Here is a 25,642-nt window from a genome sequence, read left to right as displayed (position 1 = left end):
TCTATATCTATATATATATATATAGATATATATAGATATATATATATATATATATATATATATATAGATATATATATATAGATATATATATATATATATATATATATATATATACACACATGTATTTCTGTATGGATTATGAGGGAGAACAATCTTATAACTAAGTAAATATCCAAAATTAAGTTGTGATAGGGTGTGCAGAAAAATTATATTTGCCAAGAAGTTGTCCTGATTTGTAGGATTGGATCATTTGTATATATGATTTCCTGAAAATCTTGATGAAGAGATACATAAGGGCCTGTTCACATCAGCGTTTGGTTTCTGTTTAACCTTTCCATTGGCGGAACCGATGAAGGAGAAGTTGACTACGCTATTATTTCCGTTCGGCTTTCCGTTCATCAGTTCCCCCGGCTGAGAGGTTGAGCGGAACCGATGAATGGAAAATAAATGCTGAAGTGCACAGGCCCTAAGTGCATCTAATCTGCAAAAACTAGGATATGTTTTTTTTTAATTAAATGCTACAAATATAATAATAACTGGTATCCTATAACAGCTGTTGAACACATTAAGGCACATGAAACTTGAATGACTTACATTTGTATCCTCGCTTATAGTTTCTGTACCTGGTTATCAAGACAGCTGTGTCATGATCAGCAATTCCATTCTCGGTGATCGCATTCCCATTACGGCTTACAATAGACTTTTGCCATCGACAGAAACTGTCAAGAGACTTTCCAGCATGATGATTGATTTCCAGGGTGGGCTGTTGAATGAGTTTTATTGATGTGAATGATACATGATGCAGTTTTGATTTTTCTATTATGCATTACAGTGATGGCCAAATTGTTATGTGGAAAGAACTAGCATTAGAGTCCTATAAACAAAATAGCAATTTGTTATCATCTTTTTAATGTAAATCCAACAAGAAATTTGGCAACCAATATTTTTTCTTTCTTTGTTATCATTTTACCTACATAAATGCAAGGACTGCTTTTTCACTAGAATGCAAAGATGTGTACCTGCTCTTGAATTGAATAATTTACAAAGAAAATCAACAGCAGATCAATAACAATTACTTCAAGGATATGTGAGTATATTCCTGACTATTGCCAAAAACTTTCTGTTCACACTTGTCTCATTGTTCAGTATGATAGCTTCTTTTTTTGAACAGAGCCTAATGAATCCTGATGAATCGCATTGAATAAAAATGGGAAATCCAGGACAAAAGGCACAGAAATATGGTACCAATGGATGTTACATAGTTACATAGTTACATAGTTAGTACGGCTGAAAAAAGACACATGTCCATCAAGTTCAACCAAGGGACGGGAAAAGGGAAGGAAAAATTTCTACACATAGGAGCTAATATTTTTTTGTTCTAGGAAATTATCTAACCCTTTTTTAAAGCCATCTACTGTCCCTGCTGTGACCAGCTCCTGCGGTAGACTATTCCATAGATTCACAGTTCTCACTGTAAAGAAGCCTTGTCGCCTCTGCTGCTTGAACCTTTTTTTCTCCATACGGAGGGAGTGCCCCCTTGTTTTTTGAGGGGGTTTTACAAGGAACAGGATTTCACCATATTTTTTGTATGTGCCATTAATATATTTATATAAGTTAATCATGTCCCCCCTTAGTCGTCTTTTTTCAAGGCTAAATAGGTTTAATTCTTTCAATATTTCCTCATAACTTAAATTCTCCATGCCACTAATTAGCTTCGTTGCTCTTCTTTGTATTTTTTCCAACTAAAGGGCATCCTTTCTATGAACTGGAGCCCAGAACTGGACTGCATATTCTAGATGATGCCTCACTAATGCTTTGTAAAGTGGTAATATTACATCCCTGTCCCGCGAGTCCATGCCTCTTTTAATACACGACAATATCCTGCTGGCCTTTGAAGCAGCTGATTGACACTGCATGCTGTTATTGAGTTTATGATTTACAAGTACACCCAGATCCTTCTCAACAAGTGAATCCGCCAGTGTAGCTCCCCCTAGGACATATGATGCATGCAGGTTGTTGGTACCCAGATGCATAACTTTACATTTATCGACATTAAACTTCATCTGCCAAGTGGACGCCCAAACACTTAGTTTGTTTAAATCTGCCTGCAATTCATGAACATCTTCCATAGTCTGAACTATATTACATAGCTTGGTGTCATCTGCAAAAATAGAAATAGTGCTATTAATCCCATCCTCTATATCATTAATAAATAAGTTGAATAATAGTGGTCCCAGCACTGAACCCTGGGGTACACCACTTATAATCAGGGACCATTCAGAGTAGGAATCATTGACCACAACTCTCTGGATACGGTCCTTGAGCCAATTCTCAATCCAATTACAAACTATATTTTCTAAACCTATAGTCCTTAATTTACCCATTAGGCGTCTATGGGGGACAGTGTCAAATGCCTTTGCAAAGTCCAAAAACACTAAATCCACAGCGGCCCCTCTGTCTAGACTTCTGCTCACCTCTTCATAAAAACAGATTAGGTTAGTTTGACAACTTCTGTCCTTAGTAAAACCGTGCTGGCTGTCACTTATAATGCTATTTATTGTCACATAATCCTGTATATAGTCCCTCAATAGCCCCTCAAACATTTTCCCCACGATGGATGTTAAGCTTACTGGTCTATAATTACCTGGGGAAGACCTAGAGCCCTTTTTGAAAATAGGCACCACATTTGCCCTGCGCCAGTCCCTTGGTACTATACCAGTCACTAGAGATTCTCTGAATATTATGAAAAGGGGGACAGAAATAACTGAACTAAGCTCTTTAAGAATTCTAGGGTGTAACCCATCTGGTCCCGGGGCCTTGTGCACATTTATTTTATTTAATATAGCTTGGACCATCTCTACATTCATCCAGTTCAGTATATCAACTGATATATTAACAGCACTGGCACCGGCTACATCAGCTGCTCCTTCTTCTGTTGTATATACAGAGCTAAAGAACCCATTTAGTAACTCTGCCTTCTCTTGATCCCCTGTGATCAACTCCCCATTACCATTATCTAGGGGTCCTACATGTTCAGACCTGGGCTTTTTTGCATTTATATGCTTGAAGAATTTTTTAGGATTTGTTTTACTATCCTTGGCCACCTGCCTTTCATTTTGTATTTTTGCTAATTATATTACATTTTTACAGATTTTATTAAGCTCTTTATATTTTACAAAGGCTACAGCTGTACCCTCAGATTTGTATTTTTTAAATGCCCTTTTTTTGTCATGTATTGCCCCTTTCACAGAAGGTGTAAGCCATGTGGGGTTTAATTTTAGTCGTTTATACTTGTTACCTATAGGAATACATTTTGCACTATAATAACTCAAAGTAGATTTGAAAATCTCCCATTTATCATTTGTTCCATTATTTGACATTAGTTCTTCCCAGTCTATATCCTGAATTGCTGCCCTCATCCTGGGGAAATTGGCTTTCTTAAAATTAAATGTTTTTGCCCTCCCAGCCGGTGTTTGTTTTTTACAGTATAGGTAAAATGTAACTATATTATGATCACTGTAAGGGCATAACCACACGTGGCGGATTTCCTCCGCAACTGTCCGCATCAATGCCGCACAGAATCTGCGTTGCAGATTCTGCTGCGGATCTGCACAAAATGTGCAGTACATTGATGCGGACTAGCTGCTGCGGACTGCGGGAAAAGTGCTTCCCTTCTCCCTATCAGTGCAGGATAGAGAGAAGGGACAGCACTTTCCCTAGTGAAAGTAAACGAATTTCATACTTACCGGCCGTTGTCTTGGTGACGCGTCCCTCTTTCGGCATCCAGCCCGACCTCCCTGGATGACGCGCCAGTCCATGTGACCGCTGCAGCCTGTGCTTGGCCTGTGATTGGCTGCAGCCGTCACTTAGACTGAAACGTCATCCTGGGAGGCCGGACTGGAGACAGACGCAGGGAGTTCTCGGTAAGTATGAACTTATATGTTTTTTTACAGATACATGTATATTGAGATCGGTAGTCACTGTCCCGGGTGCAGAAACAGTTACTGCCGATCGCTTAACTCTTTCAGCACCCTGGACAGTGACTATTTACAGACATCTCCTAGCAACGCTCCCGTCATTACGGGAGCCCCATTGACTTCTTCAGTCTGGCTGTAGACCTAGAAATACATAGGTCCAGCCAGAATGAAGAAATGTCATGGTAGTAAAACCAATACGCTCCGCAGCACACATAAGATCTGCGGACTTCATTGCGGAATTTTGACTCTCCATTGAAGTCAATGGAGAAATTCCGCCATGAGTCCGCCACTGCTCCGCAACAGACAGAGCATGCTGCGGACACCAAATTCCGCTCCGCAGCCTATGCTCCGCAGCGGAATTTTACGCCTCGTCTAAACGAACACTGCTAAATTAAAGTGTAAGTCAATGGACAAACGGCACCGCTGCGGATTAACGCTGCGGAGTGTCCGCAGCGGAATTTTAGTGAAATTCCGCCACGTGTGAACCCAGCCTTACCGAGGTTTTCACGAACATTGACATTCCCAACAAGATCTGCATTATTAGAAATGACCAGATCCAACAGAGCTTCACCTCTAGTCGGGTCTTTCACAAACTGGCCCATAAAATTTTCCTGCAACAGGTTGAGGAAATGTCTCCCCTTTGCAGTTGAAGCCGAACCATGACACCAATTAATATCCCGGAAATTAAAATCTCCCATTATCACTACAGTACCCACCTGTGCAGCCCTCTCCATCTGTTTATATATCTGACCCTCCATCTCTTCAGTTATATTGGGGGGTCTATAGATTACACCAAAAGTAATTTTTTCAGTGTTTACCTCCCTTTCTAGTTCCACCCACAAGGTTTCAACCTCCTCACAGTATTCACCCACTATTGTCTGTTTGGTGCCAGTTAGCGTTTAAAAACCTCACTGTAATAATGTGCATACTTTAGAGAAAAGTTACAAACGGAGACAAAATGCCTTTTAAATAAACAGTCTCTGTTCACATTTTTGCAACGCTGTATTCGTCAGGGGATTCCTTATTTTTGTTGGCAGGAGTATCACAATCTTGATGTAAAAAAAATATCAAGCCACCATGTGGCACCATGAGAATTTTATCTTCATTTATATGTGCAGAAATGTTTTAAAAGTGAGAAGCTGAAGACATCTGAGCTACAAACTCCAGAAATGGGTCATGGCCGGGAGAAATCATCATAGAGGTCTGGACTGGAAGGAGAAGAAAACAAAAGTGTAGACTCTCAGCTTTAATTTGAGGGTATTCACATCCTAATTTGAGGAAGGGTTTAGGAATTACAGCTCTTTACTATGTAGCTGCCTCTTTTTCAAGGGACCAACGGTAGTTGGACAATTATCTGAAAAGTTATTTAATGGGCTGCATGGGCTATTCCCTCATTAATCCATCATCAATTAAGCAGGTAAAAGGTCTGGAGTTGATTCCAGGTGTTGCATTTGCATTTGGAAGCTGTTGCTGTGAACTCACAACATGAGGTCAAAGGAGCTCTCAATGCAAATGAAACAGACCATCGTTAGACTGATAAAAATGAAGAAATCCATCAGAGAGATAGCAAAAATATTAGGAGTGTGTAAATCAACCCTCCCAAAACTGACCCCATTTGGGAAATTACATCCCTTAAGATTTTTTTCCACTAAAATGTTGCATTTTTCGTTTTCATAAAGGATAAAGGAGAAAAAGCACCCAAGCATTTGTAAAGCAATTCTCCCGAGTACGGCAATACCCCACGTGGTCATAAATAATTTTTGATTAGAAATTAATTAACGCTTTCAGGACTGATCCATTTTTTGCTATTTCATTTTAGATTTTCCCTCCCCGCTTTCCAAGAGCCATAACGTTGTTTCTTTTTTCGTCAGTAGAGTGGTGTGAGGGCTTATTTTTTGCGTGAGGAGTTGTAGTTTCTAGTGACACCATTTAAAGTACTATTTAATGTACTGGCAAACTGAAAATAAAATTATTTTCAGGCAGAAATTGGATAAAGCTGTGATTCCTCCATTGCTTTTTGGGGTTTCGTTTTTACAGCTTTCACCGTGCGGTAAAAACGACAACTTAAAGTTTTTCTGAGACTTAATACGATTAAGGAGATACCAAATTTATACCGTTTTTTTGATATTTTACTACTTTTACAAAGTAAAAACTATTTGTTAAAAAAACAAAACATTTTGTTTTACCACATTCCGAGAGCCATAACTTTTTTTATTTTATGGTTGATTGGGCGGTGTGAGGGCTTATTTTTGCGACATGAGCTGTAGTTTTTATTGGTACAATTTTTTTGGTACATACAACTTTTTGATCACTTTTTATAATTGTTTTTTTAAAAGCTAAGGTTACCCAAAAAATGTTGGCGTTTTAAATGCTTTATTTTTTGCGGCGTTCACCGTGCGAGTTAAATAATGGTATATTGTAATATTTTGTACTTTTACGGATGCAGCGATACCATTTTTTTTTTTTTTACATTACTTTAGAGGAAAATGGGAAAGGTGTTTTTTTTTGCACTTTAAATATATTATATATTTTTTTCAATAATAATAACTTTATTTACATTTTACACATTGTATTAGTCCCCCTAGGGGACTTGAACCAGCGATCATTCAAGCGCTGGTACAATACACAGCAATACTAATGTATTGCAGTATAATGTCATTTTTACAGGCTCCTGTAACAGCGCGATCGCTGTTCCCGTCCGTTAGTCCCAGGTGTCAACGGTAATACACAGCTGACACCTGCAGCATATGGAGCGGACTCAGCACATAAGCCCGCTCCATATATAACCCCCTGCACTATGACATGCTATTAAGTCGTGGTGCGCGAAGGGGTTAATGCGTAGTGGATGGTGCAGAGTGAAAATTTAAATTTTCCACTGATATGTCATTTTAGTGCACAATATGTCATGCCCAGTTTCATACAATGTTGAGCGGGGTATAAAATGTCATATACGTGGATGTAAACTGCTGTTTGGGCATGCTATGGGATACAGAACGGAGGGAGCGCCATTTGGTTTTCGGAGCGCAGATTTTGCTTGGTAGTTGTTCTGTTTTGGGGTTTGCTGGTATTTCAGTTTATAATGTGGGGGCATACGTAATCTGTGCGGAGTACATCAGGGCATAATAAGAGGGTATAATAATGCGACTTTTTGATCACTTTTTAATCTATATTTTGGGAGGGGGTGGTGACCAAAAAAATTGTGATTCTGGCATTGTTCTCTACTTATTTTTTTTGTGGTGCTCATCGTCCGTGTGGGAAAAATAATATTACAATTTTATAGATTGGGTGGTTATGAACGTGGGGATACCAAATATGTGTACTTTTTTAACGTTTTCATTTTTTTCCTATAATAAAAGTCTAATTATAGGAAAGAAAGCATTTTTGGTTTTTGTAACTTATAACATATTTTTACACTTTTATAAAACATTTTTATTACTTTTTTTTTACTTTTTACTTGAAGACCTGAAGCACTAATATCTGCTATAAGACATTACTCTACCTAGGTAGTGTAATATATTATTAACTGTCAGTGTGACGCTGAGAGTCACACTGACAGGAAGCCTATCAAGACTAGCCAGAGAGGCTGGTCCTCATAGACTTCCGTGCATGGCAGACCCGGAGGCTGTTGCATGGCCTCCGGTTTTACCATGACATCCAACGACAGCACCAGTCCCTGGGAAAGTTTGTTGTAGCAGCAAAATTTCCAGTTTGTTGCCACAACAAACTTTCTGTAATGACGGGGTAGGGAGACAGACAGGTGAGCCCTAATCTACCCGCCACTCAGTTCCTGCCTACTTGCAACGACCCATCCTAGGCGACGGGGTACAACTGGGCGACGGTCCCTACGCTCAGTAAGTGCACGACAGACAAACAGACAAGGGTACACAGAAGCTAGGGAAACGGGGCAGCTGCCCACGGAGACACCGTGAGCAACGAGAGTAGTGAACGAGCCGAGTCAAACCAGGAGTGCACGAGGTACAAAACGCTGAGCAGGAGAGTGGTCAGTAAGCCAAGGTCAATAACAAGCAGAGGATCAGTAGTTCAAGCAGCAGCAGCAGAGCCAGGAAACAAGCAGAGCAGAACCACAGGCAAAGGAGGAACAGGAAAGGCAGGTATAAATAGACAGTGGGCGGGAGCTAGCTCCGTCTGGTCAGGCTGTGATAGGCTCTCCCACTCCTAAGCCTGCCATCCTGAGTGGTGGAAGATGGAGTCAGTCTCACAGACATAGGAGCAGGTGCAGACTGATTACCCACGGGCGTCGACACAGAAGCTGTGTCTGGCAGATGCTTTACACTTTCCCTGCGATCACATGATCGGGACCTGAACCAATCAGGTCCCGATCATGTCTCCGGGACCAGAGGTCGGTGTTAACAACGCGATCCGGGTTGTCAGCGCTACTCTGAGAAACCCGATCGCGCTGTTAACACCCATCAAAGTGACTTTGCTGTGGGCGGTCGGGAAGCAGTTAATACATCTCCCCCAATAACCTTATAGCTCAGAATACTTGTCACCCATATTATCTTTATCCATGGTCATTTGTGTGTCTTATCTGCTTGATGTTTTAAAGTGATTCTGGAAACAAAAGTCACACTTGAAGAGGTTGTATGATCACACAATGGCATAATATTAAAATCAGTTTTTTATTATAAATATAATTTTTAAGCATTTTTTTTTTTCGTTTTTATGTAAATATCTACATTAAAAAAAATCTTGACATTTTCGAGTTTTCGCACTGGCGACTACAGCAGTCACAATAGGCTGATATTTTCAGTAGCTCACTTGTCAGCTTTGCTATACAGATGTATCCTTACTTAACATACCTCTAAACCTGACATATTCCTAGATGTGTGGTGCGAGATGTTAAACAAACAAGTAAAAAAACATATACCTCCTACGAATGCCTCCAATCAATGCCATTTGTCAGCCATGTATACTTTAATGTATATGTTTTTTTTGCTGGCCGGTGCAAGATTGTATTGAATTAGTATAATGACAAATTATATAACTTAACACGATCTAAGAATAGTTAATAGTGGACACATTTGTATATACAAACACAGGATCAAAATAATGATCTCATTATCATTAGAGGCTGGACGAGTTAAGGCTGGTTTAGTCAGATTTCCACCCATAACGAGCACCGATCGATGATATAAAAAGTTGCTTGGCCCGCGTTAACAGGCACTTTAATACAGAACATTGCTTTCTGAATCGGGACGAACGATTGGTCCCATCATTGCCGATAGCACATCCACTGTTTACACGCGGAGATGTGCTCCCGACAAGGATGATTTTATTGGCTGAACAACCGATGTGATCAGCCAACGATCAACAATTTGCTAGTTTGTTGGCTGATCGCTGTCCTCTTGTTTACACGGGCCAATAATCTGGACCGAGTGTTCGTTAAAACGCTTGTAAATGGGCCCTAATTGACAGCTGTAATGGATTTGCCTGACACAGCTTCTTTGTTGACGCTCGTGGTTTAATCAGCCTGCATCTGTGCCTAGATCTGTTAGAGTGACTCCATCTGCTACCACTCAGGCTGGGAGGCTGAGGAGTGGGAGAACCTATCACAGCCTGGCCAGACGGAGCTAGCTCCCGCCCTCTGTCTATTTATACCCTCATTTCCTGCTCCTCCTTTGCCTGTGATTTTTCTGTTTCCTGGCTCTGCTGCTCCTGCTTGTACTATTGTCCTCTGCTTCAAATTGACCCTGGCTTTACTGACTACTCTCCTGCTCTGCGTTTGGTACCTCGTACACTCCTGGTTTGACTCGGCTCGTTCACTACTCTTGTTGCTCACGGTGTTGCCGTGGGCAACTGCCCCATTTCCCTTAGCTTCTGTGTACCCTTGTCTGTTGGTCTGTCGTGCACTTATTGAGCGTAGGGACCGTCGCCCAGTTGTACGCCGTCGCCTTGGACGGGCCGTGCAAGTGGGCAGGGACTGAGTAGATTAAGGCTTACCTGTCTTTCTCCCTACCCCGTCATTACAACGGCTCTATTGTATTACTGAAAGCCTAGCTGAGGCAGGATATGAACGCTATACAGTATACACAGAGATACGGCTTGTATGCATTCACACTGCAACTTCTTGGTATCTGGGGGAGGGGATGTACTTCCTGGAGAATGTAACAATCTATGGCATTACTCGGTTGTTTGACTCCTATTCATTTCAGCTGTCATAAAGCACACGCACACACACACGCACACACACACACACACACACACACACACACACACACACACACACACACACACACACACACACACACACACACACACACCTTATTAAACTGTCTATGCAAGAAATACAGGAAAGAAATGTGAGTCTCAAATACAGGAATGTTTTTAAAAATAAAAAATAAATAGCTAAAATATTTTAACCTCTTCCCGATATTTGTTGTACAGTTATGTTATAGCCGGGAAGGGAAAGTATGGAGTGGGCTCACGAGCCTGCTCCATACTCAGCGGATGTTGGCTTTACTTTACTTTAGACACCTCACTGCAACGGCCAGGATGAGAGATTCCAGTCGTTTTACCAAATGCTGTGGTCAGTAGCAACCGCGGCATCTAAGACATTATAAAGAGGGAGGCGGCCACCTCTGTCAACCCATAGGTCCCTCCGCAAGGAAATCGCTGAGTGCTGACGGTTGTTATGGCAGCCTGGAGTTCTAATGAAGACCCCCAGGTTTGCCATCTTCGTGTTGCTATTAAGCTCTGCCAGAGGCAGGGCTTAATAAGAGCTAGTAAAAAACACAATGTACACAGTATATTATGCAAGCGATCTAGAGATCGATTGTTACAGTCCCCTAAAGAGATTAATAAAAAAAAATCAATTAAATTAAGTTTTTTTTATACAAAAACTATATAAAAAAAAGTAATTAGAAGGAAAACAAAAAACTTTGTATTTCTGCATCTGTTTAAGTACAAATTATTACAATATAACATTATATAACCTGCACAGTGAACGGCGTAAAAAACAAAACAAAAAAACATGCGCTCACAACGCTCTATTGACAGAAAAATAAAAAAGTTATGGCTCTCAGAATATGGTGACACAAAACATTATTTTTTTAACAGTTAGTTTTTTCTTTATAAAAATAGTAAAATAAAAAAAACAATATAAATTTGGTATTGCCAGAATTGTATTGACTCACAGAATAAAGTTAACATGTCGTTTTTACCACAAGGTGAAAGCTGTAAAAACGAAACTGAAAAAAAACTATGGGGCAATCACTGATTTTTTTCCATACCACCCCACAGATCATATTTTTTCAGTCTCCCAGTACATTATAGGGTACAATATATTGTGCCGCAAAAAAAACCAAGCCTACCAAAAACAAGCCCTCATACGGCTACGTCGACAGAAAAATTAAGGCGTTATGGCTTTTGGAATGCCGGGAGGATAAAACAAAAATGAAAAACTGGGAAAGGGCTGTAGCGGCATTGGGGTTAAAAAAAAAGAACAAACACACTGGGGAAGATTTATGAAAATTGTCTAACAGAAAAAGCGTCTTTGTTGCCCTTTGCAATCAATCACAACACAGCTATAATTTCTTATACTGCTCTGGAAAAATTAAAGTTGCGCTATGATTGGTTGCTATTGACAACAAAGGCAGTTTTTCTATTAGGCAGTTTTCATAAATCTAACCATTTTTTTTTCTTTTACATACTTAAATATAATTACATGAAATATAATGGAATATAATTTAAAAAAAAAATGGTTTTGACTTAAATGGGTTCATTTTTTTTTATTAACAGCTTTTACAAATTCACCTGGTCTTCAGTCAAGAGGATTAGCCTTGTCACCATTATGTTCACAATGTTCCCCAGACTTGAGTCCTGGAAAAGTTTGGCAACCTGACCTCCAGGAAACAAGAAAACATCAGTCTTAAAATCAATGGAAAAAAGGCTGAAGATAGAAGGTTATTGTAATGAAAAACGATAAATATATTCTAATGAGGGTTTTATCAACAGTTAGGGTGTAATACTTACAATGTTCATGATAGCAAGTATATACTGCTCAATGTCCCTCCTTCCATGATAGCCAATCATCATTTTGTCAGCAACAACCAGAGTCTCCACATATCTCTCTGTGCTAACTGATCGCTTAAGAGGAAGAGGCCCACGGTGGGTTTGATTGGATGTTGGTCTTAATGGAGGAGGCCTTGGGTTTCTTAACCACCAATGGCGATCCCTCCAGGGTTTGTCATCTGTTGGAAAACAGTTTTCCCTTTACAATGACATTTTGTACAAGATAGATATTGAATCCCAATATAAACGTAGTACAGTATAAAGTTATGAACCTCCACATATGTAGATAGTTTGTTTAGTGTAAATATACAGGGGGGGGGGTGCATAAGTAGGTATACAGGGGGATGTTTTTGAAAAAATAGAATTACAATAAAATGACAATAAAATAAAAAAATTTGGAGGCAATTTTGGATGAAGAAACACAAGGAGATGGCATTATTAGGGTATGTGCACACGGTAGCAGGCATTTACGTCTGAAATGACAGACTGTTTTCAGGAGAAAACAGCTGCCTCGTTTCAGTCGTAAATGCTCCTCCTCGCATTTTTACGAAGCTTCTCTGACAGCCGTAAATCTTGAGCTGTGCTTCATTGAGTTCAATGAAGAACGGCTCAAATTACGTCTGAAAGAAGTGTCCTGCACTTCTTTTGACGAGGCTGTATTTTTACGCGTCGTCGTTTGACAGCTGTCAAACGACGACGCGTAAATGACAGGTTGTCTGCACAGTACGTCGGCAAACCCATTCAAATGAATGGGCAGATGTTTGCCGACGTATTGTAGCCCTATTTTCAGACGTAAAACGAGGCATAATACGCCTCGATTACGTCTGAAAATAGGTCGTGTGAACCCAGCCTTAGAAAAATAACTTGGTCCGATGAAGCCAACTTCATACTTTCAGGTGCTGTTAATAGGTTAATGTTTATTACTCCACAGAAAACTCCCTTACAACAATTGAAGAACAGTTGAATCCACCTGGGGTTACAGTTTGGGCGGCCCTTTCATGTAAAGGTATAATTGGACCTATCTTTTGCAATACAACGGTTACCTCAAACCTGTACCTTAACATGCTCCAAGAAAATGTAATCCAACAATTGCAGTTGGAGCATAAAATCAAGACTTCTATTTTCAGCAAGAAGTAGCCCTCCTCACTATGCTTTAGCCGTGCGTAATTTTCTTGACGAAAAATTACCCAATAGATAGATACGAAGACGAGGCCCGGTTGAATGACCACCACAATCACCAGACTTTACCCTGATGGACTTTTTCTTTTGGGGAGTTATTAAAGGTAAGGTATATTCAAGAAAACCACGCACGGTTGATAACATGATTCTGTTCAAGCAAGAAATTAATGCAAATAAAGAACTTTGTGCCAAAGTGTGAGTGTAAAAACTAGATTACAGCAACCTGTAAATAGAGAGGGCCGCCAATTTGAGTGAAAGGGCAGAGCCCTTTTTATATTCCAGGGTGATCATGGGCTAATTATAGATTTTACACATGTGCGCGTACTGGCCCTTTAAAGCGGGGCGCACGTTTACCCTACGGTAACCAGCACAATAAGGTGGAAGTAAGTGCTGGCGTCTCTAAGGAACGAGATGCCGCCCAACACTCATTCGTCCATGGCCGCGGCCGTCGAGGGGTAAGTTAGTACGACGGTCTGCGGCTGTGGACATTACACTATTCAAGCTGTATACCTATTATTATTATTATTATTATTATTATTATATTTACCTATTATTTAAACAGTATACCTACTTATGCACCACCCTGTATATTTACCAATCAGCCATAACATTAAAACCACCTGCCGAATATTGGTTAGGTCCCTCAAGTGCCACCAAAACAGCTCTGACCCGTCACCGCATGGACTCCACAAGAACTCTGAAAATGTCCTGTGGTATCTGGTACCAAGACATTAGCAGCAGATCCTTTAAGTACTTAAATTGGTGAGTTGGGACCTCCATAGATTGGACTTATTTTTCCAGCACATCCCACAAATGCTCGTTCAGATTTCAATCTGGGGAATTTCAAAGCCAAATCAACATCTTGAACTCTTTTTCATTTTCCTCAAACCATTCTTGAACAATTTTTGCAGTGCGGTAGGGAGTATTATCCTGCTGAAAGAGGCCACTACCATTAGGGAATGCCATTGCCATAAAGGGGGGTACTTGGTCTGCAACAATGTCTAGGTAGGTGGTTTCCCAGCAGAACATTGTCCAGAGCATCACGCTACCTCCGCCAGCTTGCCTTCCTCCCATAGTGCATCCTGGTGCCATCTCTTCCCCTGGTACTGATGCACACGCACCCGGCCATCCATATGATGTAAAAAAAAACATGATCCATCAGATCAGGCCACCTTCTTTCATTTCTACATGTTCTATTCTGATGCTCACATGTCCATTGCAGGTGCTTTCGGCAGTGGACAGGGGTCATAATGGACACTCTGACCGGTCAGCGTCTATGCAGCAAGCTGCGATTCACTGTGTGTTTTGACACCTTTCTAGCATAGCCAGAATAAGCTTTTTTTTAGCAATTTCTGCTACAGTTGCATCAATGAGCATTAGGCGTCCATGACCGTGCTGCCGGTTCACTGGTTGTACTTTCTTGAACCTATTATGTTAGGTACTAACCGCTGTGTAGCAGGAACATCCCTCAATACCTGCTGTGTTGAAAGTGTTGTACAGAGATAACAATGTAGCCAATTTGGCCCTTGTCAGACTCGCTCAGATCCTTACTTGCACATTTTTCTGGCTTCAAACACATCAACTACAAGAACTGATTGTTCACTTGCTGCCCAATGAATCACTATACCCTGACAGACGCCATTGTAACAAGATAATCAATGTTATTCACTTCACCTGTCCGTGTTTAAAAGTTATCGTTGAATGGTGTATTTTATAACTGTACTGGAAAACAATTTGAGTGTTGTGGCATGCAGGTATTCTACTATAATAACATATAAAATATATATGTGATTACATAATTACTAGATACATTTGTATTCACTACATTTATAATGTATGTAAGAAGAAAAATGTAAAAAAAATATACCTATTACACCACAGGCTGCATCAAGGTGCTGTCGTTGCAAGGAAGACCGCTTGTAAACCACATGAGGTGTCCCCTCACTGGTCTTATTATAGTTTCCACCTGGAGGCAGTGGCTCAATAAGATATTCATCATCCCCTGACACTATCACCCCAAGCTTGGATAGGAAAAAGGAAGGCATAAAATGTTACCAGAAGAAGATCCAAATACGGCTTCCACTTATATGTAAGCATCCTAGATATGTCATTACACTAAAAGGGATGTATCATCAGAATATTACATATTGTTTAAATCAGGTTGTTATAATCATTTTTGGTGGTGTTTTTTTAAAATATTTTATGTGACTATCCAATATTCCAGTTTTCCCACTGGCCACTAGAGCAGTGACTTTCACTTCAGTTTTCTGCAGCTAATTTGACAATTTTGCTGTGTAGACTGGGAGAGATTGTACTGCTGGAGGCTAAGATACGGTAGGATAGCAACACTACACGCACACGCACGTATGTATCTCCCCTGTCACTCCCTGGTATCTGGGGGAGAAGGCTGCAGTCTATAATTTCATGGAGACTGCAATACCACATATAAAGCACACACACGCTGCTGGACTGTCTATATAGACAATACAGCACAGAGGTATGAATCTCCAGTATGGCCGTCCCCAGAAAAGGTATTATAAATGAAATATAAATAGCTGCAACTTTTTAAAATGAAGAAACACATTAAACAAATATCTAATTAATAAAACTAAAATTAAATATATGAGACATTCCCTTATAGAGGCTGTCTTGAATGTTTTATAACACTAAGCAAAATCGAATTTACAGAGACAGTCATGACAAATTACTGTCCCGGGACTTGTCCCAGGAACTGCTACATTCAATTGCATCTGCGTCCTCAGGACGCAGATACAATTGAATACTATGGCAGAGCAGGAAAACATTCACTCCTCCTGGAGAAAAATCCCTGGCCAAAGCGTTGCCGACGCCCGGGCCGGGGATTCCGCTGCTGGAGGTGCCACTGACGTTACTACCTTTATATGGACAGTGAAGTCAGGGTTCTCTCTATGAGCGGAATTACCGCCCAGGGCATCTACCTGATGAGTATGTGGCTCTATCTACTGGGGGTCTGTTTGTGGCATCATCTACTGGGGGTCTGTGTGGCATCATCTACAGGGGGTCTGTGTGGCATCTACAGAGGGCATTGTGGTATTATCTACAGAGGGAATTGTGGCTATCTACAGGGGGGCCATGTGGAACTATCTACAGGGGGCCATGTGGAACTATCTACAGGGGGCACTGTGGCATCATCTAAAGTGAGCAGCGTGTGGAAATATCTACAGGGAGAAGTGTGTGGCAATATCTACTAGGGGCAGTGTGAAGCACCATCTACAAGGGGCACTGAGTGTGGCACTATCTACGCTTGTTTTTACGCTGCCAGTAGGGGTCAGCACATATCGCCTAGCCATAGTGCTAAAGTGAGACATCACCTGCCTGAAAACAACCAGATAACCAGAGACATACCGGCCACCATAGTAGTTGTCAGCATAACTAGTGCATACATTTTGTTTGTTTTTTTTGTATGCAGAAAATCTGGAAAGCCACGCCCAACTAGCCACATCCACCAGATAAACCACGCCCCCACAAAACACACCAACCAAAGACGCCACACCCTAAGTGTCCCTGGAGAAAAAATTTAAATGTTGGCAACTATGATAATCTAAGCATTCAAGATATCTAAGGGGTTATTAAAAGTATATAAAATTAAATAAAAGAAAGAGCTGTAATACATGCAAATATAGAGGAAGAAAAACAAATAAATTAGATATTTGGGAGAAGCTTAGTTTCTTGTATTAAGGAAGACCAATAAAACACAACTTGGTTAATTTCTATGTTAAACAATTTTCTCACCAGTCCATTACAGTTGCTAATAGCCACCTTGGAGTTCAACTGCTGGTCTTGTATGTGGCCAACATAGTGACAGTCCTCATACAGCTCATGCTTCCAATCCAATCCTCCACTTTTCCAGTATTCAACGGTGAAGTGCTGTCCTAGTAGATCTGTTTGCAGAGTGAGGTTGAGCAGGAAGCTGGAACTCTGAGCTTGTAACCGGTAGTACACCTGACGGTCGGATTCATCAGAGATACTCCGTCGAGACCTGCGGAAGCTTGGAGGTGCTCGACGTAGGTCGTAGGTCAGGAACCTCCCACTCTGGTCCACCTGGGCAGGGAAGGCGATCTCATAATCGGTCAGACGAGAGAGAAAATCTGCTGGGTCAGAGGAGAGGACTTCACTGGCTGCTGTCATCCCAACGATGCAGTGACTTGGGCTGAATTACAAGGCACCACGTCAACCACAATAACAAGTATAACTTATAAAATGATTATAGGGCCAACGTTTGCTAATGTTTCTTCTAATAGAAGTGCATTATTGTGGTGCATATTTAATATAGTATAATTTTCAAATGTTTTATATCTAAATTTTATAATATCTATGAATCTGTCTAATCAAATACCCACATTGATGCTGTATGTTAGAGTTTTCAAACACATTATTGTTAGAATTCTTTTCTATATGATTTTCAGTTTATTTAATTTTGTAAATTCTGCAAATTCAAAAAGACAAAAACTATTCTGTTGGGATATTTTGGTAGCTTTTACTGTTTTTGATGTCTATGACTTCCAGGGAGAGTTGGAAATAGTGTAAGGCCCCATGCACATGACAGTGCCCGCAATCACGGCCCGCGATTGCGGGCACGGCCGGCCGCCGACTGACAGCCGCATTTTCGGGCCGTGTTCCCATACAAAGTATGGGAGCACGGCCCGCAAAATGCAAAAGAACGGACATGTTCCATAATTCCCGGAACATTTCCACGGCACGGACACCCTTCCGTAGTGCTACGGAAAGGTGTCAGTGTTCAATGAAAGTGAATGGCTCAGTTTTTGCGGACCGCAATTGCGGTCCGCAAAAACTGAGGTTTTTTTACGGTCGTGTGCATGGGGCCTTAGATTCACGTTTTTCATCGGTGGTATGCTAAAATCAGTAATAAATAATTCTGTGTTCTTTGGATTAAATAGTTGGAAAGTAGTCTAAAAGAATTCAATCATCTGTTAAAAGTTTCAAGAGGTTGTAAAACCATTCCCTCCTTACTTTATGGCCACATGATGGCCATTAGCTGATTCTAATTAGTTACAGGGATCTCCGATGAACCTACTTACCCTATGCAAAGTTTCCCTATTTACTAAATAAATTAATGTATAATAAAAAGGGGTTGATGACAATTACTAACAATTACTATAATAGTAAAGCTACATAAAAACAAAAGCACAGTTGTCACAATAAAACTTGCCCAGTATTGGAGTGTGTGGTCCCTCTGAATCATATAGTTAATAGCTGGCTAGGAATGTAATTTAGGTGTATTCTGCAGTCCTGCAGTTTGTCTCAACCGTCAGGTGATGAGATCTGTTTCAGATGGCCTTTGACATGTTGGCCCAGCTTTAGTCCTTTCCTGGTATGGAAATTTTCACCTCACATGTTCAGACTGGAAGACGACAATGATAGTTTGACAAAGATCTCTCACCTTCTGACCTCTGTACGGGATTTCTGGATCTTTTGAAACTTGAAGACCTTGCTACAGTCATGGTGAAGGCCAAAGCCAGTAGTTCCCAGATAATTTTCATTGTGACCAGTCTTCTTTCGCTCAGCTTTAACTCCCAGTTTCACCATGTCTCTGTCCCTTAGGCCTTCTCCCGGGGACTATTAGCCATATACATGTGAAGGCATCTCACTCAATGCTTATAATATATTTTTATATTTTTGTCTTTTTTTAATGTTTTTTTATTTATATGGTGTTATAATTTGACTTCTTAATTATGTGGAAATTAACCTGAAAAAAAAAAGATTTTCAATATAAGTTTTTTGTTTTTTTTCTGGAATTACATGTACAATTTACTTATTAGATATATTCATATCTCCTCCTGATTCATTTTTGCTTAAAGGGGTATCACCATTCTGTCGACGTGTCACTCCAGTTATACACTGCATAAATCTAATATCCATCTCTCTTCTCTTCATACAGGTATATAATCAATTCAAATACTGCTATTAAAGAGGACCTGTATAACGTCTATGGCCACGGCCTGTCGTTCTGACTTACCCCTCAACGGCCGTGGCCATTGACATCCGACTTGTGTGCAGCATCGTCCTCCTGTGAGGCGCAGGCACTCACTTCCGGATACCGAGACTATGTCGGTTTTAAAGGGCCAGTGCGCGCATATTGCAGGAAGTCTGTAATCTAGCCCAGGATGCTCTGGGCTGTAAAAAGGGCTCTGCCCTCTTGTTCCTTGCCAGAGCATTGTTTGTTACCCGAAGTTTGTCGTGCTAATGGTCTCCTAGTGTCTTCCAGTTTCACAGTGTATCCTGTTCCTGTATCCTGTATCCTATTTCCGTGCTATCCTGTTCTAGTGCCGTGCTCAGCTGTTGCCATATTGTGCTGCGTTCCACGCCTGTTCTGCTACGCTACACCCGACGTCTACCCGCCGCCTGGTCCCAGACGTGCCTGCCTTGCTACTATCTACGTTGCCTCAGGTATCCCCTCTGAACTATTGACTCTGTACTTTACCTGTTTGGCCAGCTGCCATCCCGCTACGCGGTACGGCCCAATGGGTCCACACCCGGCATCGTGACAGTACGCTCTGGCCATGGACTCCGCTGGTCAATTCAAAGGCCTTCTTGTTTCTCCATGTTCTCCGATGTCTTCAATAAAAAAGAGGCTGAGACCTTGCCGCCACACCGGGCATATGATTGTCCGATCGACCTGGTTCCTGAGTCGTCTCCTCCTCGCGGTAGAGTGTACCCGCTCTCCTTGCCAGTCTATGTCAGCCTACATTAAGGAGAATCTGGAGAGGGGCTTCATTCGTAAATCCTCATCCCCGGCCGGAGCGGGGTTCTTCTTTGTTAATAAGAGAGATGGATCGCTACGACCTTGCATTGACTACCGAGGCCTGAATCAGATCACGGTGAAGAACAGGTACCCTCTGCCTTTGATCTTCAAACTGTTTGACCGCATACGGGGGGCAACATTTTTTTCTAAACTGGACCTGCGGGGGGCCTACAATCTGATCCGGATTCGTCGAAGTGACGAGTGGAAGACTGCTTTTAATACTCGTGATGGGCACTACGAATATCTAGTTATGAGCTTCGGCCTGTGTAACGCACCCGCAGAGTTTCAAGAATTTGTCAATTACATTTTTCGTGATCTCCTTTATGTTTGTGTTGTGGTGTATCTCGATGACATTTAGATTTTTTCCCCTGATCCAGTAACTCATCAAAGTCATGTCCGCCAGGTATTGCTTCGTCTAAGGGAGAATCATCTCCTGTGAGGCGCCGGCACTCATTTCCGGATACCGAGACTGTCTCCGGAGGGCGCGCGCCCGCACGTGCATGGTCCTAAAGGGGCAGTCTGCGCATATTGCAGGAAGTCTGCAATCTAGCCCAGGATGCTCTGGGCTATAACAAGGGCTCTGCCCTATTGTTTCTTGCCAGAGCGTTGTTTGTTACCCGAAGTTTGTCGTGCTAATGGTCTCCTAGTGTCTTCCAGTTTCCCAGTGTACCCTGTTCCTGTATCCTGTTTCCGTGCTACCCTGTTCTAGTGCTGTGCTGTGCTGAGCTGTTGCCATATTGTGCTGCGTTCCACTCCTGTTCTGCTGCGCCACATCTGACGTCTACCCGCCGCCTGGTCCCAGACGTGCCTGCCATGCTACTGTCTACGTTGCCTCAGGTATCCTCTCTGAACTATTGACTGTGTACTTTACCTGTTTGGCCAGCTGCCATCCCGCTACGCGGTACGGCCCAATGGGTCCACACCCCGCATCGTGACAACCTGTCACTAGGTCATTTAAGTTATACTAGGTAACTGACGTGATTAACGCTGTCTCCCTGATTCCAGCGCTTTTTTTTCTCCTGGAACCCCGTTCCAGAGATATGGACCACTGTTTTGTGTAATACTACCATAACACGTCCACTGTCTTGGGGTTATGTTGGACTCCGATCTTTCCTTCACTCCTTATATTCAATCACTTGCACCTCAAAAACTTCTCCAGCATCTGCTCTTTTCTTACTGTGGAAACAGCCAAAACTCTTATTGTCGATCTGATTTTTTCTCGTCTTGACTACTGTAACTCATTACTAATCGGTCTCACTTAATTCTCCCCTCTTCAATCCATATCGAATGCAGCAGCCAGGCTCATATTTCTGACCAACCACTACCAGTACCTCTAACCTGTGCCAGCCACAACACTTATTGTCCATTCATCTCCTCCCACATCACTGTCTACCACTCTATCCCTGCTCTAAATTCTGCCACTGATCTAGATTAGCATCCTCCATAATCCGAACCTCGCACTCCCATCTCGTCTGGAATGTGCTACCCCAGGCAAGTTTTGTCACTATTTAATGTCTGGTTTTGTCTGTACATGTACTCTCTGAATTGTAAAGTGCTGCGGAATATGCGTGCATTATATAAAGATTATTATTATTCATTATAAAATATACAGCATGCCATAAATGTCTGATATGTGGCGGGTCCCAGTGAGAGTTTGAATGGAGAGTTGGGCACGCAAACAACAAGCATACAAGCAAGCATGCTCACATGCTCAGGCAGCATTACATTAATTTCCTGTCTGGATGCAGAGGCCGCATCACAAGGGCAGGACGGTGCACACTAATTTTCCAGATAGGTGTGGGTCCCAATGGTGGGACCTGCACCTATCAGACTTTTATGGTCTTTCTTGTGGATATAAATATCTGAGCAATTCAAGAAGATATTGTTTAAGAGGAACTAACTGAACACTGATCTATTATCGAGTTAAAAAGGAGCTGTATAAAAACTATTTTTATATAATTTGACTAGATGGTTACATACCTCCGACCTTTCAAGTGTCGCAAAGAGGGACAACCGCTGTGGCGCGCGTAGCAAATTTTTTCCCTTTTAAGTCACGCCTCTAATCCTGCCCAATCCCCTCCCATACCCGCTTCAGCCCACACAGTATAATGCTCCCATAGTGCCTCCCTCACAGTACAGGGTGGGCCATTTATATGGATACACCTAAATAAAATGGGAATGGTTGGTGATATTAACTTCCTGTTTGTGGCACATTAGTATATGGGAGGGGGGAAACTTTTCAAGCTGGGTGTTGACCATGGTGGCCATTTTTAAGTCGGCCATTTTGTATCCAACTTTCGTTTTTTCAATGGGAAGAGGGTCATGTGACACATCAAACTTATCGAGAATTTCACAAGAAAAACAATGGTGTGCTTGGTTTTAATGTTACTTTATTCTTTCATGAGTTATTTACAAGTTTCTGACCACTTATAAAATGTGTTCAAAGTGCTGCTCATTGTGTTGGATTGTCAATGCAACCCTCTTCTCCCACTCTTCACAAACTGGTAGCAACACTGCAAAAGAGTGGGAGAAGAGGGTTGCATTGACAATCCAACACAATGGGCAGCACTTTGAATACATTTTATAAGTGGTCAGAAACTTGTAAATAACTCATGAAAGAATAAAGTAATGTTAAAACCAAGCACACCATTGTTTTTCTTGTGAAATTATCGATAAGTTTGATGTGTCACATGACCCTCTTCCCATCGAAAAAACAAAAGTTGGATACAAAATGTCCGACTTCAAAATGGCCGCCATGTTCAACACCCAGCTTGAAAAGTTTTCCCCCTCCCATATACTAATGTGCCACAAACAGGAAGTTAATATCACCAACCATTCCCATTTTATTTAGGTGTATCCATATAAATGGCCCACCCTGTATAATGCCAAATAGCTGTGATGATAGGGGTAGGGAAATGGACAAGTGAGCACTAATCTACCCGCCACTCTGTCCCTGCCTACTTGCAACGACCCGCCCTAGGCGACGGGGTACAACTGGGCGGCGGTCCCTATGCTCAGTAAGTGCACGAGACAAACAGACAAGGGTACACAAAGGTAAGCGAAATGGGGCAGTTGCCCACGGCAACACCGTGAGCAACAAGAGTGGTGAACGAGCCGAGTCAAACCAGGAGTGAACGAAGTACCAAACGCAGAGCAGGAGAGTAGTCAGTAAGCCAGGGTCAGTATGGAGCAGGATCAAATAGTAGAAGCTGTAGCTGGGCCAGGAAACCACACGAGAAGAATCACAAGCAAAGGAGGAACAGGAAAGGGAGGTATAAATAGACAGAGGGTGGGAGCTAGCTCCATCTGGCCAGGCTGCGATAGGCTCTCCCGCTCCTAAGCCTGCCATCCTGAGAGGTGGAAGATGGAGTCAGTCTCAGAGACATAGACTCAGGTGCAGACTGATTACCTATGGGCGTATACACAGAAGTTGTGCCTGGCAGATCCTTTGCAGTACCCCCCCTTTTATGAGGGGCCACCGGACCCTTTCTAAGTGGACCTGGTTTATTGGGGAAACGAAGGTGGAACTTCCTGACCAATACCCCAGAGTGAACATCCCGGGTGGGTACCCAAGTCCTCTCCTCAGGCCCGTATCCTCTCCAATGTACCAGGTACAGGAGGGAGCCTTGCACCATCTTGCTGTCCACAATCTTGGCCACCTCAAATTCCACACCCTCAGGGGTGAGAACGGGAACAGGAAGTTTCCTCGAGGGAGCCAAGGACGGGGAGCAGCGTTTAAGGAGGGAGGCATGAAACACGTCGTGTATTCGAAAAGATGGCGGCAACTCCAGTCAGAAGGAGACAGGATTGAGGACTTCAATGACCTTATACTGCCCAATAAACCGGGGAGCTAACTTCTTGGACGGGACCTTAAGGCGCAAGTTCCTAGACGATAACCACACCAGATCCCCGACCATAAACAAGTGGTTAGCAGAACGTCTTCTATGAGCCTGAGTTTTTTGTACGCTCTGGGACGCCTCTAGGTTCTTCTGAACCTGGGCCCAGACTGTGCACAGTTCCCGATGAACGACCTCTACCTTGGGATTGTTGGAACTACCAGGTGAAACGGAGGAGAACCGTGGATTAAACCCAAAATTACAGAAAAAGCGGGAGACCCCTGACGAGTTACTGACCCGGTTATTAAGGGAAAATTCGGCGAGGGGAATGAATGAGACCCAATCATATTGACAGTCAGAGATAAAACACCTTAAATATTGTTCTAGAGATTGATTAGTCCTCTCAGTTTGGCCATTAGTTTCAGGATGGAAGGCAGAGGAGAAGGACAGATCAATCTCCAACTTTTTACAGAAGGCTCTCCAAAACAATGAAACAAATTGTACCCCTCTGTCAGAAACAATATTGACAGGGACCCCATGGAGACGCAGGATGTGTTTGACAAACAAGGAGGCTAACGTCTTGGCATTGGGGAGTTTCTTGAGGGGCACAAAGTGGCACATCTTACTGAAGCGGTCTACTACAACCCACACCACCGACTTGCCTTGAGATGGAGGCAAATCGGTGATAAAATCCATGGAGATATGGGTCCAAGGTCTCTGGGGAATGGGCAAAGAACGTAGTAAGCCCGCTGGTCGGGACCTGGGAGTCTTGGACCTAGCACAAACCTCACAAGCGGCGACGTAGGCCTTAACGTCTTTAGGCAACCCAGGCCACCAATAGTTTCTGGCAATGAGGTGTTTGGTACCCAGGACGCCTGGATGACCAGATAGTGCGGAGTCATGATTTTCCCTAAGTACCCTTAGCCGGAATTGCAGGGGAACAAACAGCTTGTCCTCAGGAAGGTTCCCGGGAGCTGAACCTTGATCAGCCGCAATTTCAGAGACTAAATCAGAATCAATAGAAGAAATGATTATACCAGGAGGCAAAATACAAGCAGGATCTTCCTCCGAAGGAGGGCTGGCCATGAAGCTAGGCGACAGTGCATCGGCCTTAATATTTTTAGACCCAGCCCTATAGGTAACCAAAAAGTTGAATCTGGTAAAAAATAGCGCCCATCGAGCTTGTCTCGGGTTTAGCCTCCGGGCGGATTCTAAGAAAACCAGATTCTTGTGGTCGGTAAGGACCGTTACCTGGTGCCTAGCCCCCTCCAGGAAGTGGCGCCACTCTTCAAATGCCCATTTAATGGCTAAGAGTTCGCGGTTGCCAATATCATAGTTGCTCTCAGTGGGCGAAAACTTCCTGGAGAAGTAGGCACAGGGACGGAGATGGGTGAGGGACCTGGTACCCTGGGACAAGACAGCCCCCACTCCCACCTCGGATGCGACAACTTCCACGATAAATGGCTCCATTTGGTTGAGCTGAACCAGCACCGGGGCCGAGATAAAGCACTTCTTAAGGACCGTAAGAGGCTTAGCGATGACCGAGAAGTTAGCAATAAATCTCCTGTAATAATTAGCGAATCCCAAGAAACACTGTAACGCCTTCAGGGAGGCAGGTTGGACCCATTCCGCCACAGCCTGGACCTTGGCGGGGTCCATGCGGAATTCATGAGGAGTGAGGATTTGACCCAAAAATGGTATCTCCTGTACCCCAAACATACATTTTTCGGTTTTCGCAAACAGTTTGTTTTCCCGAAGGACCTGGAGCACCTTCCTGACATGCTCAATGTGGGAGGACAAGTCCTTGGAAAACACCA

General features: G+C 42.4%; 1 protein-coding gene across 1 annotated transcript in view; it reads right to left on the bottom strand.

The window, feature by feature from the left end:
• The window catches only part of ADAMTS10 (ADAM metallopeptidase with thrombospondin type 1 motif 10), a 132,753-nt gene that overhangs the window by 96,624 nt on the left and 10,487 nt on the right, over positions 1–25,642 (bottom strand). The window contains exons 2-7 of the mRNA XM_075850091.1: positions 18,628–18,933; positions 16,959–17,376; positions 15,055–15,208; positions 11,970–12,187; positions 11,751–11,834; positions 624–763 (exon numbers count right to left, since the gene is read on the bottom strand). Coding sequence (XP_075706206.1) covers positions 624–763; positions 11,751–11,834; positions 11,970–12,187; positions 15,055–15,208; positions 16,959–17,376; positions 18,628–18,773 — 1,160 coding nt within the window. The 5' untranslated portion in view covers positions 18,774–18,933. The remainder of the gene's footprint in view (positions 1–623; positions 764–11,750; positions 11,835–11,969; positions 12,188–15,054; positions 15,209–16,958; positions 17,377–18,627; positions 18,934–25,642) is intronic.

Source organism: Rhinoderma darwinii, chromosome 1 (assembly GCF_050947455.1).
Source record: "Rhinoderma darwinii isolate aRhiDar2 chromosome 1, aRhiDar2.hap1, whole genome shotgun sequence".
Classification (NCBI taxonomy): domain Eukaryota; kingdom Metazoa; phylum Chordata; class Amphibia; order Anura; family Rhinodermatidae; genus Rhinoderma; species Rhinoderma darwinii.
Note: the sequence above shows the minus strand (reverse complement) of the source record. Positions and strands in the feature narration are given on the sequence as shown.